Source organism: Miscanthus floridulus, chromosome 9 (assembly GCF_019320115.1).
Source record: "Miscanthus floridulus cultivar M001 chromosome 9, ASM1932011v1, whole genome shotgun sequence".
NCBI classification, from domain to species: Eukaryota; Viridiplantae; Streptophyta; class Magnoliopsida; order Poales; family Poaceae; genus Miscanthus; species Miscanthus floridulus.
Window position 1 is genome coordinate 130,996,325 of NC_089588.1, and position 16,160 is coordinate 131,012,484.

At 42.0% G+C, this 16,160-nt stretch overlaps 1 protein-coding gene across 1 annotated transcript; it reads right to left on the bottom strand.

The window, feature by feature from the left end:
- Positions 1-8,349: 8,349 nt before the first annotated feature.
- LOC136482961 (disease resistance protein RGA5-like) lies at positions 8,350-13,629 on the bottom strand. The gene is made up of 4 exons (XM_066480113.1): positions 12,590-13,629; positions 9,830-11,906; positions 9,288-9,349; positions 8,350-8,688 (listed from the first exon to the last, which is right to left on the bottom strand). The coding sequence occupies exons 1-2, from the start codon at positions 13,429-13,431 to the stop codon at positions 9,884-9,886; spliced, it is 2,865 nt and encodes a 954-aa protein (XP_066336210.1). The 5' UTR covers positions 13,432-13,629; the 3' UTR covers positions 8,350-8,688; positions 9,288-9,349; positions 9,830-9,883.
- Positions 13,630-16,160: the final 2,531 nt, after the last annotated feature.

Sequence of the window (16,160 nt, forward strand, 5' to 3'; positions counted from 1 at the left end):
CTGGCCCGTGGAGGGAATATTCTTATCACTATCGGTTTTGATAAAAAATCGATAGTGATAGGGGTCATTAGTGCCGGTTTTTAGAACCGGCAGTGATTCCATGCATCACTATCGGTTTTTATGCAAAAACCAACAGTGATAGGCCTGGCAAAGCAGCTGCCGCTGCCGCAGGCGCTCAGCTTTTATTTTTTTTAAATTAGAGCCGCTGCCGCGTGCTCTGGATAAAAAAAATAAAAAAATTGTCCCGCCTGGGTTTCAAACCCAGGGAGCGAGAAAGATGGATTAGTGGCTTAACCGCTGTGTTAAAGGAGTGGATGTTTGTTACTAATTAAGCAACAAAAATCAAAGGAGTGGATGTTTGTTACTAACCTTAAAGCAAAAAGATCAAGCCATTCTTCAAAATCCAAGCGCTAGCTTCATGGTGAAGAGCAGCTGCAACAATAGAGGGAAAGGCCCAAACGCGTGCCTCTGTTCTCGGGATGGAAGAGAGGAGGAAGGAGAGGACGGCTGCAGTAGGCTTATCACCGTCGGTTCTTGGCTAGAACCGACAGTGATAGAGCCCAATCACTGTCGGCTCTTGGCTTAAACCGGCAGTGATATGTGGCCGTCAAGCCACTGCCGGTTAGACACAAACTGGCAGTGATAGTTCTCGTCACTGCCGGTTCGGTCACATCCCAAATCAATTCCTGGTTTTCAGAGGCAAGAACCGGCAGTGAAGGGTCAACACTGCTGGTTCTCCTAATTCCGGCAGTGATGAGGCCGACAGTGAAGTATTATTCTGTAGTATCCTAAAGTTTAGTCTCTAAAGCTTAGTTATCCCAAACCACCTGAATGATGGAGAAAAAATGTCCCATTTTAGGTCACTCGACGACTATAAATGCAATCATCCAGGGTTTTGACGTTTTGTCATCTGGACATGAGGAGACGAAACACATTTGCTTTTGCCACTGAATCGGTGTCGCACTTGTATTCATAGGGATGACGACTGTACTGGTAGGTTGTGACACTGCATTTTTTTTTATTTTTTTGCAGCACGGGATGCGGCTGGCAGATGTGGACAAAATGAAGGAGTTATTTGATCCGACACTTGTTGAAGAATCATAGCTGATGGACGTAGCGCTGCTGTGCAAAGAGTTTGATCCGTCAGACCATGGCAAAGGGCAGATCTACCCACCCCGGAGCTTCCCCAGCACCCCGCTATAATCGGCTCACAGGCACATAGCAAACCACAGCTGGCCATCAGCATCACCTTTATAAAAATATACCAAAAATACAGGATAATAATAGAGATTTGGACAACCCCGGCCTCCGCTGAACACAGGATAATAATGCGCAAAGAAGACGAAAAGAGAGAAGCGTACACGCACCTGGCAGGCAGACGAGCGAACTGGAGCTGTAGAACAGCTGGCAGGGGGACGCTTTTATCCGACGCTTTCCTTGCCCGGGCGGTGAGGCCCAACACGAACGCACCTATCGCTGGTCGACAACGCTATCCTTTCTCGCGATATGTTCAATTGCGAGAAAGTGTCGCCAGCCCGAAAGAACAAACGCTCAATAGACTCAAGATCAGGAGAGGAATGACGAGATGAGACCCCAAATGAATGTGGACGATGGCTTGTCTTCTCCTGACCGGTTTGGACTTTCTGAGCTTTCGCTTATATTATAGGGAGTACTACATCCATTCAGTCCAAACTATGGGATATGCTCACTGTTTTCAGTCCTGTAATTTAGTCCAAACTATGGACGTGCCACTATCACACTACGAAACCTGGAAAAACGGTACTTGTATTTTTTTTTTCAGATTGATTCCTTCTCCAGCCCACTTCAATTTCTCTCGTGTGTTTTTATAGAATGGTAATGCTGGCAAAGCGGTCATCCGTCTGCCCAGACGCTGCTTGCCCCACTCCACCTCGCAGCTGCCGCCTTTTCCCACCGCGCGCCGTGCTCCTCCCCTGCCGCGCCCACTCCGCCTCACTGTGCCCATCCCCCGCAACGCCAAGGTGCTTCCGCTACCACAGTCCCCCACGTTAATGGTCTTTAGTCTCTTTGGGTCCCTAGAACCAAACTGGGCCATAGTCACCTTTTAGTCTCCACGTTTGACATTTTTTTAGAAAGGACGGTAAAAGCTTTACCGCGATTTCTATTAGACAATGAAAGAAAAAAGGCAAGTGCCAGTCTAGTTTTTTGAATAGGAACTGGACCAGAAAAACCATACAACTGAGAAGAGTGCCCCACTCATCCTGCATAACTTTGGTATAACTATCACAACTCACGCCACTACTTGTAGCTTGGTCAAATCGACCCAACTAACAACTACCCAACTAACAACAACTTGGTCGAAGAAATGATCCATTGGAGCACCGAGGACCACCACCCTTGGAGAAGCGCCATGGCAGACGGCAAGAGACTAACGGCAAACACTAGATAGCCTAGCAGAGCCTTCAAGAAGGAAACGACACCAAGAGCATCGACAAGCTAGCCCGATAAGGAAAGGTTTTCACGTTTGGCATTTTAGGGTCAAAAAGTGACTCAAGTTCAGTCTCTAAAGCTTAGTTACCCCAAACCACCTGAATGATGGAGAAAAAATGTCCCATTCTAGGTCACTCGACAACTATAAATGCAATCATCCAGGGTTTTTGACGTTTTGCACTACTACAAAACATGGATATTGTAACACATTCTTGTAACACATTCATCAACGTGTTCCAAAGAAAGTTCACCGTAACACAAAACTATGTGTTACAATTGTTGTTAATTTGTAACACAAAACACTTGTTCTATAAAAATGTGTTACTGACAATGATTATAGTAACACAAAATTAATGTTACAAGTAAAATGTTACAAAATGGTACTATATTGTAACACATAAATGGAACATATTTAATATGTGACAAATATACATCCTATAGTAACACAAAATAATGATACAACTAAAGTGTTACAAAGAACATATACATGTGGACCTTTCTATTCATGGATGACAAGGATATCGCACTAGGTGTCGTCATGCCTAATAGGCAATCACATCATGTTGCTCATATGATATCTGAGCAACAACGGGTAGGCGATTCAAATGGTCATGTAGATGTCGGAACCCACTTTGACACTACTGGCACAACTCAAGGCGCTATAGAGGTTGCGAGATCACAAGAGGACCAAGTAGGATTGGGAAGAAAAACTGAAAAACAAAAACTACATAATATTGAAATGGAGATCAATATAATTTATTTGACATTGTTGAGCGAATCTCCATAATTTCCGTTGTCTAACGACAGCCTTTTCTCAAATTTTAAATCATATATTCTTCAACTACATGTTTTCCTTAGTGGGTTATTAAGAAATACTGTGATAGATAATGGTAGGTATGGAAGCCAAAAAACTTTAAACCAAATAAATAATTTTCTGACAAAAAATTGTCCAGAGATCGAAAATTTAATTCTAAGTGAGCAGAGACAATGTTCTAAAATGCACAAGAAGGCCACAAAAGAAGCCGTTTCAATACGGCCTTACAATATTTGACATTTTTTTTAAAAAATTTCCTTTACAAAAGATTTTGGTGATTTGGAAAATGCTTGAGGCCAAATTTAGAATAGCTTGAATCATCGTATACACCATTTACATATAACATATGAATTCACAAAGGGATTGACAAGAATTAAACGACTATATATGTATGCTCTATAGCTTTGTGGCCATGCATTCTTCATACTTTAACGCATACACACAAGGCGGCTAGGGATACCACAAAATGTTAGTATCCAGCAACACCAAAAAAGAAATTATAACAATAATAAAGCAACTAAAACTAAGACACTTTCACAATATGTTGTGCGAGACTTATGTCCCATTTGGTAGAGCTATGGCTACCTCCAACTCCGACTTCGATTCCTCCGTGCACTATAGCAAGCATACATTTTTATCTCTCCTCGAATTAGGAGCATGTGAAGCCACTATTTTTGGCTTTGTTGGCTCTGGCTCCTCTGTGCACTGTAGCAAGCAAAGAGCTAGAGCTATTTGGAACCATGCCAAATGGGACCTTATTATAAAAAAACATGTGAATATTTTTGCAGTTATAGACCAAAAGTAAACTACAGTCACAACATGAGAATTGCCTCCAATGTATCTCGTCTAGTCATCTACCCAATTAAACCTAGAAAAAGAAACATGGTTAATTAACCATCAGATCACCTACAGGTTGTCGGTTCATTTGTACAATTTCATTATACTATTATATATGCAGGCCATCCCAATAAAGACCCTAGATATAAATTGCTATCATAGTAGAAATTCAATGAACATAAGAATAACTTGTACAATTAAACATAATAGAAAAATAGTGGAACACAAACCATTGAAGAAATAAATTTACATAATGAGTAGTCATGGTACTACAGGTCATGAATTATGATTAGACATATGTGGTTCACTCAAATGTCTCTTCTGACCCATTAATGCCCAATATTTGCATTATTGAACATCTATCCAATGAATCTGACATGGAACGGAATGAATCATTTTGCACTAGAACCACAAATTGATGAGATGTGATTTCACATGAGAGAAGTATAACTCAAACAGTAGCCTCACTGAATAAATTGCTTCAAATAATAGACATATTACACAAGAAAAAAATAATTTATGTACACAGTGATGTTGATGACCAAGTAACAATTGAGTGGTTGTATATGGTTTTGTTTCATGTGTAATGAAGCATGTTTCATTTCCATACAGCCACATATGCACAACAACTTTGAAATTAGTTAAACACTTCTGCTATATTCCAGGAGCTTGATTTTTGTTGTTGTTCTCAGGCAACATGTAATATTGTCATTAATTGGCTATAGCAAAAGGTTGTAAATTTTCTCTTGTGAGTTATCTTTTTAATTGTACTAGTTAATTGTATACGATTGTTGCCTGAAAAAATCGTAAAAATTCAGGTACCTCAAGTATAGCAACTTCCATTAGCTATTCTATTTTTTCTATAGTATGACCTATCACATTGGTCCCAACAAATTGGAAGGACAAATTAGTTTAGCCATATAGCAGCATGCACCTTTGTGGTAGCTACAATGAAAATGCATATTCAACCAAGGCAGGGTACAATGTTTAACCTATGCCAGGGGCAAATGAAAAATGACCACTTGGTTCAAAAGTCTCAGCGTGGTAAGTGTACACAAGAAACTAGCCGTCCCAATTTAGCCAACACACACACAAGTAACCAAAAAATTCTAGAACTAGAAGGTTCGGGTTTTGAAGCAGACATAACGATAATGGACTTTCTGAGCTTTCGCTTATATTATAGGGAGTACTACATCCATTCAGTCCAAACTATGGGATATGCTCACCGTTTCCCGTTCTGTAATTCAGGGCAAACCATTTGTGACTTTGGACGTGCCACTATCACACTATGAAACCTAGAAAAACGGTACTTGTAGTTTTTTCAGATTGATTCCTTCTCCAGTCCACTTCAATTTCTCTCGTGTGTTTATATGGAACGGTAATGCTGGGAAAGCAGGCATCCGTCCTCCTGGACGCTGCCTGCCCCACTCCACCTCACAGCTGCCGCCTTTTCCCACCGCGCGCCCTATCCTAGCCGTGCCGTGCTCCTCCCCCGCCACGCCAAGGTGCTTCCGCTACCGCAGTCCCCCACCAGGAGATGTTGTGCTGAAAGCGTATATTGTAAATGTATGTTTCAATTTCAAGTGCTTCAGATGTTTCGGAGGTTCGTTGCATGTGTTTTATATGGATGTTGCAACAGTAGATTTGAATGTTGTAAGTGTTGCAGAGATGTGTTGCAAGCGTCTACTAAAAATGTTTCATCTGTTTTAGAGGTATGTTACAAGTATGTGTTTTTGATGTTGCACATGTTATGGTGGCTATACACATATGTTCCAAATGTTTCATATATTTTAGTTGTATGTTGCAGCAAGTGTTTCATGTTGTAGGTGCAAGCCCCCATCATTGGTGTCATTGAGGGCTGTGGACACTGACGCGGGAAGGAGGCGCAGGCCGCCGCCGACGGTGTGGGGAGGAGGCTTACACAGCGTGGCACTGGTGTGGAAGTGGCCTTCACGATTCCTAGCAAAGGAGTCCTACGCGGTGGAGGAGACCAGCGCCCTGTCACTTCCGCGTGATGAGCCGTGGGTGGTGGCGAGCCATCCGGGGGCGGGGGCGAGTCATCCGGGCAAGCTGGGTGCGGGCGGCATGTGAATCTAAGCAGATGGGCAAAACAGACGTGGGCATCCGTCCAAATATCCAGGCGCTAGCCTCTCCGTATATAAGAGATTGGCACATGATCAGCAGCAACCTACTCCCTCCGTTTCATATTATAAGTTGTTTTTGACTTTTTTGTACATCCATTTTGTTATACATCTAGATATAAAATATGTCTAAATATATAGTAAAATGGATGGCCAAAAAAGTCAAAGCGACATCTAATCAGGACTTTAAGTTGTAATTGAGACTGAGCAAACCCTTTTTATTTAAGTTGTGACTTAGGAATAACCACTCTGACAACCGGAAAAACAGTACTTGTAAGTTTTCAGCTTGACTCCTCCTGTCCACTTCAATTTCTCTTGTGATGGGCTGTCTTTTGCTCACACCGGTTTGGACTTTGTGTATTTTTGCTTTCCACCACATATTTTCCCACAAAGTACTATTTGCATCCAGTTTTAACTATATATGGGATATGCTCTGTGTTTCCAGTTCTGTAATTGAGACCGAGCAAACCCTTAATTTAAGTTGTGACTTAGGAATAACCACTCTGACACCCGGAAAAACAGTATTTGTAAGTTTTCAGCTTGACTCCTCCAGTCCACTTCAATTTCTCTTGTGTGTTATAGACGATCTGTAGATGATCAGCAGCATCCTACTTATTATATAGTGAGTATATATCGCACATCTTTTTTTTTTTTTTTAGCAATGAGTGTATATCGCACATACCCATTGGCCTGCTGTTCTCTCCACGGGGCCCGACGTGGCCCATGGGCTAGCAATCACATTTGTTACTGAACTGTAGGCCCACGGGATGAAGACCCATACCAACGGAACGGCTGTTATCCACCTCCGTGTCTCGTCTCCGCGGCTAATTAATCTGCGGCGCGGCTCCGGTAGGCTTAGGTGCTTAGCCATGGCCATGACGCAGCTAAAATTTTTGGATCGTGCCGTGTCTAGACTCTAGAGACCTTGTGTCTAAAAATTTTAGTCCACTCTATTTTCTCCTATGCGGTTGCACTATTTTTAACCACCGTGTCTAGAGGTTTAAGCCATATCGGAGAAATTACCATTTCTAAATAAAAATGATATGTTTTCGACCTCTACCGGGTCTGCCGGCTCCATGGCTGCATTCTCTGCTCTCTTGTTCCATGGCTGGATCCATCATCCCAGCGGGCAAATGCGTCGTGCGGGCAAATAGGCACCATCGAAAAGGTCAAGAAACTAAACTAATAATACAAGCCAGCAGTTCAGCATGGAGAAAAATGTTGCAGCAGGTTCTAATAGCAGCGGAGTACACTGAAACTTTGATACAGCATATTTTATTTATTCGAATAGAAAATAGATCGGGTGAACATAAGAGCCGGCACAGTCTGGCTCGCAGTCGAGTGAACTTGTGTCGATGGGCTGACGTGGACTCTGAAGCATCGAAGCCGACACCATTTGAGCTAATCTTCTGTACACCATTTGAGCTAATCTTCTGTACATATTACGGTTCAAGCGGAAACTTGGATTAGGAAAACTAATCTACGAGAGAAAGCAAGTTCGTCAATAATTCTACTTAATCTTCTGTACATATTACGCTTACAACCATCAATTATCCGATGACAAAAGTGCTTATTTCGTAGTAAATAATCATAGAAGGACGTGTCACAGACTCACAGGTGGACAGTGGAAAACAGAGTATCCACTGGTGGCCAGAAACAGAGTTGGTGCAGGCACTAGGAACGGTCCAGTGACTATACCTACGTCCGCTGTATAACGGATTCAATGAAAAATCGGTATCTGCTTAAATACGTTTGGTAGTTTCATGCATACATGTCGGCATAAAGTTATTTGCTTATTAGAACTCGCCCTTCCGAAACAAAAATGTAATTCATACATCAACATAGATGTCGGCATGCATGTATTTGCTTATTGGAAATGCGACGGTCCATTCTATGTAGTCAGGACTCGGGAATCATAAAGTTATTTGTTCGACGGAAATTAGGTTAACACAATTTCAAAATCCGTGAACTCCCAAAAACTCAGAAGCACTCGAATGGCTGACACGCACGAGCAGCAACAGTGACACCATCAGCTAGGATAGAACAGAACAGGGTGGACAGAGTACTTACATACACTGTAGGCATGCAGATTCAAACTTTCGCACAACATAAATATAAATACGTTCCAAGCTTATAAGAATGTACGAACCACAGAAAGGTCCAGAAACTAAATAAATAATACAAGCAACGAGTTCAGCAAAATGGAAAATGTTGCAGCAGGTTCTAATAGCAGCAGAGTACATTGAAAATTTGATACAGCATATTTTATTTATTCGAATAGAAAATAGCTCGGGGGGACATAAGAGCCAAAACCATTTGAGCTCTTGTGGCGAAACTTTCGAAAAAAAGGTCAAATAGCAAAAAGTTCGGTCTTGTGGCGATGGGCTCTGTTGCAGTCTTACCAGCATTGAAGCAACTCCATTTGAGCTGCACCACGGTTCATGCAGAAACTTGGATCAGAAACATCAATAATTCTACTTAATCTTTGTGCACATACTATGCTTACAACCATAAATTATCCGATGACCAAAGTGCTTACTTCCTAGTGAAGAATCATAGAAGGATAGATGTGTCATAGACTCTCACGTGACAGATTATAAACAAGTGACTTCTGTACAAATCAAACGAAGGAACCAACCATCGATGCAGCACAGTGACTTATGTTACGTCAAGATAGGACATAGGAGACTGCAAAACAGAGTATCGACTGGTGGCCAGAAACAGAGTCGGTGCAGCCAGTGACTGAAAAAAACTACGTCCGCTGTGTAATGGCTTCAATGATGGAAAATCAGTATGTGCTAAAACAGGTTTGGTAGTTTCATACATCAGCATAGATGTTCGCATAATGGAAATGCGACGGTGCTGTACCAGATATGTCTCTCTCAGGAATCACAAAGTTATTTGTTTGACGGAAACTGGGCTAACACATTTTCAAAACCTGTGCACTCGAATGGCTGACACGCACGAGCAGCAACAGTGACACTATCAGCTAGGATAGGACAGAACAGGTTGGAGAGAGTACTTACATACACTGTACGCATGCAGATCCAAATTCGTATCTCCTCAAGACACATTATTATTGTCTCCTCTGAAAATTCGGATAAAGCTAATAATTAATTGAGTAGAGACAAGCAAGTGTTGTGTGTGTGTATATATATATATATATATATATATATATATATATATATATATATATATAGGGAGAGTATATTTAGTAGCCAGCTATAAAATAAGTTATTCTGTAGCCACCTCCATTTACAATAATTTTATATACTAATTTACGATAATGTTTATACATATTTACGATAGTTGGGTTACTATAACACATGGGGATATTTACCATAACATTATAGTAAACCACTTAGTAAGGAGTCACTATAATCTTGTAATTAACATAGTAATTATCGTAACTCAAAGTGGCTACATAATAAGTTATTTTGTAGCCAGCTACAGGGTAGTAGTTCTCTCTCTCTATATATATATATACCAAAATGGAGACAGACTGTAACAAGATAGAAACAAATAAATAGATATTAATTTGATCGGAACTACAAAATTCTCGTCGTACCTGATTAATATGATCTAAGCATACAAAACGTGGGATGGACGTTGCATGCGTCTCTCAGTGCAGCCAACGCAGCATACGAAACGTGGGATGGTTGGGATGGACGTTGCATGCGTCTCTCAGTGCAGCCAACGCAGCATCGCTCTCCGCAACAGGCATGTCTTCACAGACGATCCAACCTCTGAGTTCCCGAAGGGAAGTCAGGTACTCCAAACCAATATTCCCACAGTAGTCACTGTAGTTACCTTTTAGGGCCCGCAAAGGGAGATTAAAAACAAACACTTCAAGATTTGGCATCACGCCAGAGGGTACAACTTTTCTGGAGTCATTGCTTTTTCTAGAGACAAAGGGCATAGCATCCTCTCCATTCCAGATATGCAATGAAACGCTAGTGTCCTCCTCGTCGGGCTGCTCAAACTGCACCATTGCATCGGTCTCAAAGTACCTCAACTTCTGGAAGAAGCTGCAATCACTGGAGTTAATATTGCTTGCTGTTACCGTGGACTCTGTTGTCAGGTTGAGATAACAGAGCGCCGGTAACAAAGCAAGGAGTTCCAGATCCTGCTCATCCATAGTAATCACAAACAGCTCCAAGTGGGCCAGGTTGGGAAGACGTGTGGGATTAATGCATGACGGCAATTTGGACAATCTAATTGCCTGCCATCCCAAATAATGGAGAGGTTGTGGGAGCACAAAGCCTGCTGCTTCCCACATGGCTGTATCTGTGTGCCAAGCTGAACCGTACACACCTATATGCTGGATCTTTTGCAGATTGCTTAGAGACTCCACGAAATCTCCGTGCATGCTCTCGTCCGCCCCATCATAAGTGGCAAATTGAAGAACCCTCAGTTCTCGCAGGCTGGCAAGCTCCTTGAAAAATCTCTTGGGCTTATCACTGCAACCATTTAATATTATTAGCTCCTCCAGGGAAACCAGCTTCCCAATGCCATCCGGTACCTTTTCGTGAGCACATAGCCGGAGCAGCTCTGTTAGGTGCACAATGCTTGCTGGCAATGTTCCCTGCACATCGAGTGTTTGCAGTAACTTTAGATTCCCTAGTTGTATGGGGAGCTCAGGGGAACTACCGTTGAATCTTAACCTAAGGTACCTCAAGTGAAGTAAATCACCAAGATGCTCAAGGTGGCAACCTTTCTCAAAGCTGCAGTATACTATGTCCAGCACGCGCAAAAGTTTAAATCTCAAAAACTGGTCCCGACTATCAATAAAACACTTGAATGCGGTATATGACCTCAGTTTTGGCATCCTAGTAACCATTGTTTCAGAATTAATGTGCTCGGCTATTCTGTTTTGGTTGGCTAACCGACGGACACTGCTTGATGCAGGCGCTCCTTCAACATTGTCACCTAATATAGCAATAAACTTTTCATTAGATGAAAGCTTACGCATCAGATCAAGAACCATATCATGAACACGACAGCTGTCTACTCTGCCATTCCACTTGCTCTCCACAGGCTGGATCAAGCTTCTATTAATGAGATCATTGAAGTATCTTTCTCCAAGCTCAAATAATCTTGTTCCCTGTTTCCCATCAATAAATCCTTCAGCTATCCACTTCCATATCAAAGAATCCTTTTCGATAAAATAATCTTCTGGATATGTACTTAGATATAGTAAGCATGTCCTCAAATGTGGAGGCAGATCATAGTAGCTAAATGAAAGTATTGTCATAGTATCTTCAGTTTCCCTGTTATCTGTAGTATGAAAACCAATAGAGTTGTAGACCATTGACCATTCGCATTCTGGTTTACCAGCCAACAAACTAGCCATTGTGATGATTGCTAATGGTATACCAGCACATTTCTTTAGAATTTTCTCAGAAATGTCATCTGGATGGTTATCAAGGAACTTTCGGTCTGCTCTAGATAACCTTGTATAAAATAATTTCATGGAGTCATCATAGGAAAGTTGTTTCAGCTTGTAAACCTCACCAGATGCTTTGGCAACATCAACATTCCGTGTAGTTGTGATTACTTTACTTCCATTATTATTCTCAACAAGTGCTAGTTCGATTGCTTCCCAGGTGCGTACCTCCCATACATCATCAATAACAATAAAATACCTATCCACACCAAAATGGAAGAACCATTGGTTAATAAAGTTTGGAGCTTCTGCAGAAGCAAGAAATTTGCAAAGATTAAAGGAAGTCAGCATGACACATAAAACACAAGGTCGCGTTAGTAAAAATAAAACACATGACGGAAGTTGCGATGGTTAATGGTCAAGGATAATTTCCTTTGCGGTTCTAGTATTTTCCTTTGCGTTTTTTAGCACCCAAGGTAATTCGGGATTCTAGTAGTGATATTTATAGAAACTACACACCTAGTGGCCTATTTGAAGAAAACTTCATATTTAAGGACACTTTATTACACAGAACTTACTCATCTATGGCCATGTTGCAAACATAGGCAACCCTAAAACGTTGTTTTTCCTATAATTTATAGTTTCAGAAGGAACACATTTTGAAAATCTAAGCTCGTAAAAATGTTTATGAATTTACTTAATTAAACTATGAAGTGCTAAATGCATTGTCCTTTTTTATAGCTAGTGAAGTAGTCTAAAAGCTGCATACTTAAAAAAAAGAGCACTCAGGGCATGGAGTGGAGAAAATCAATCTCAAGTAGTCTCGCATAAATGATGTGGATATAGCATTTTTAGGATAACATAAGACATAGTGTAGCATCTACTAACTGAGGAGCAATATCTTAAAAGCACAGGCTAAATATCCTTGGATGTCTGAGTTACCTCTTTTTCTTCAGGAATTCTCGGAGTTGGTGAATGAGGAGCTCGACTCCTCTCTCAGTATTGTGAATGTCCTTATGGTTTTCACTGTCAAGATGAAAGAGAATATCCTTGAAAACTTTTACCAAGTCATGATCCCGACCGATTGAAATGAAAGCTCCGCTGTCGTATTGTGGTTTAAGATTGTCATACACTGCTTTGGCAAGAGTGGTTTTACCCAATCCTCCAACTCCCACAACTGAAACCATCTTCATCTTCTTATTGGAGGCATCATGATCCTGTTGGGATTGATTCAGCATAGACACGAGCTCGTTGCTTGACTTGTCGACGCCAATAAGTTGTGTCACTTCTTTGTACATAGCTTTAAGGCGAGGATCAATAGTTTGCGTTGCTGCGAGTGGCTTGCACATAATCTCATCAAGTTTGTATTTCTGACGATTATTGGCCACCTCCTCGAGACGCTTTGTTATTTCCATGATCTTTGCTGCAATATCACGGCGAGACTTGGCCTTGCTGAACAGCTCACCCAGCTTCGTCATGGCAAGTTTGAGGCTGCTGGAGTCGGAGTTGTTCTTTCCGCCGTCGACGCGAACGAGGAAGGTGTCGAGGACATCCTCCATGTCGTAGGATGCCTCCCTGACCTCGCGCGCCCACAACTTGACCTGCTCGTCGAGCTGGTCCCATGGCACATCCGAGACCTTGTGGAGGAAAGCGTAGATGCTGTCCAGCTCGCGGGAGAGCGACTCCACTTGTTTCTTCACGCCCTTCTGGAGCTTATACTCGTCATGGAGCAGCTTCGCAAGCTTGGGGGCGAGGCTTCCTAGCGCCCCCGTCACCACACTCATGCTTCTACCCTTGCTAGTTTCAGATCTGAGTGTAGTGGATTCATAGCAGCAAATAAGTCTGATGGTTGGTGGTGACAAGGCGTCTAGTTGGAGGCATGAAGTAGCTGCAAAATTAACCCGGAAGCAACCAGGCAGACGCGGGGGGGCTATGGCAGGCAGGCATCCATTGGATGGGCCTCGATACCTACGCTGGTAGCACATGCGTCCACATGGGGCCGCGCATGAGTCCATCTGGCTCCACTCACGGTCCTCTTTCTCTAATTTTTTTTCTCATTATTTACTATGACAAAAGATTTGGTGAAAAGTTTAAGTTCTGAATGCCATCATCAAGACTGGGTCAGAAGTTTATGTTCTGATTGCCAGCACCAAATATTTAAGAATTTTTTCTCGACATCATCATCAAAATTCAAGGGCAGTTTAAGATTGAACTGGTCCAATATATAAAGTACAAGAGGCGTGTGTTGCTTGCCAACGGTTACCACATCTCTTTGTTACAGCGCAAAATCTATGACGAGGCAGAATTTTATTAACACACAAAATACTACTCCCTCCCTCAAAAAAAGAAGAAGACGTTATGAGATGTGTACTGGTCAAACTCTTTTAAGTTTGACTAGGTTTGTAGAAAAAATATTAGCAATAGTTATATCTTTAAATAAGTTTATTATAAAAATATATTTACAGATTTATCTAATAATACTAATTATGTATTATAAATATTAATTTTTTATATATATTTAAATAAGAGTTGACTTCTCGAGAAGTGATAACATCTAGTGAACACATTCCTGTATATACAGTGAGTTACCCTATCCTAGTTGGCTTAACACACTCTCCATATCTTTTCTTGTTGATGCACTTGAGCTCTAACAGAATTGCTATATGTCAACCCCATGATTTTTTTGGCTTCATCTATCAACCGAATCATGGGCCCTTGGACTGACACGTGGCGCGCTGTGTGGCGTCCGATCCGGATCGCCCCAACGGAAGGTTTCCGCTCGCATCCCTGACTCCGACGCCGCTGCCCGGCATCGTTCCCACCTCCGCCGCACCCCACGCCAGCAGCTGATCCCTCCGCCGCCCCTAGGCCTGCCACTGCTCCCTCCGCCGTCGCTGCCCCCAGGCCGGCCGCTGTTCCCTCCGACGGGCGGGCGTCCCCGGAGTACGGGTCTCTCCCTCCAATGGCGCGTGCGTGGGCGTCCCCGGCGTGCCGTCCTCTCCCTCTGACGGCGCATGCACGGGCGTCCCCGGCATGCGGGCCTCTCCCTTCGACGGTGCGCTGCCTCTCCCTCCGACGGCGCGTGCGTGGGCGCCGCTCCCTCCCACTACTACAGAATGGACTTGTTGTCCCGGGCGGTAACAGCCTTTAGTCCCGGTTACCGCGCCGGGACAACGATCCCGGGACTAAAGGTGGAACCTTCAGTCCCGGGTCATCGAGCCGGGACTAAAGAGGGACCTTTAGTCCCCAACCGGGACTAAAGGCCCTCCAGCCGAGCGAACCTGGCGCATCCTTTAGTCCCGGTTGGTAACACCAACCGGGACTAACGGTTCACCCTTTAGTCCCGGTTGGTAACCCCAACCGGGACTAAAGGTTCCTTTTCTTTTTCTTTTTTGTTTGTTTAATTTGTTTTCAGTTCAGTTACACGTATTTGTTTAATATATAATATGTTTTTATGTACGTATTCTACGCTGCTAATATAAATACACGCATGCGTATAATTACATCTAATTCTCATCTTGAGCATTATTATATTCGAATAAAGTATGAAACTATATATATTATATATATATATATATATGTATATATACAACACTTTCATAATCTTGTTCTCGAAAATAACGATATCAATAAACATTTAATTTACATCATTTATTCCTTAAGATCAAAGTAGAACTCGCCGTTGGGATTTAGCACTTTTTCTAGAAGATATCCTGCTATTGACTCTTGAACTGCTTTCAGATGGTCTTTTTGCATGACCCTTCGTTTCAACCATTTAGTCTTGCATTTGAAATAAAAGGAAAAGTATTAATACACATATATGTATATATATTCATTTAAAAATAAATAAAAATTGATATATACGTACTCTGAGGACATCTTCAGGAGTTCTTCTTATGTGCGCAGTGATAAATTCACAAACGTAGTATCCACACAAGTTATTTCCTGGTTCCTGCCGCAAACACCACTGTACGAGAAGAAGATTATTCTCATCATCTCACACATAAATTGAAGTACGATATAGTAATTAAACACGTGGGGAAGTGTATATAGTACAACTTACTGGTATTTCAACTACATTAAGTGGTGCCTTGCAATCCTTACGATGTTGCCGAATAAACTCTTTCCAAACCCTATGCGACCAATAATGTACGATCGTTAATAAATTATGGCAAAGTCTATTCAATAATAGTTGTGCGCGAGAGATCGAAATTACCCTTGGATAATGTCTATCATATCTTGGTATAGTGCCCGTTCTTTTCTCAACGAGTCAAAGATTAGTAACCGACTTGAGTTTAACTCAATGACAATGAGTATCCAGTGAAAACTGCATTGGTTTATACACACGTACATGCATATAAGTTGTATTGATATTACATAAAATGTGTAGACTACATTATTATTAACACTTACTCAAAGTTGTACGGGAAAAGTATTGTTGTCTTGTCGTGCTGCTTCACGAAGAACATCATGATATTCTCCTGTGCTTCAGATACCCATCGCTCCTTGACAA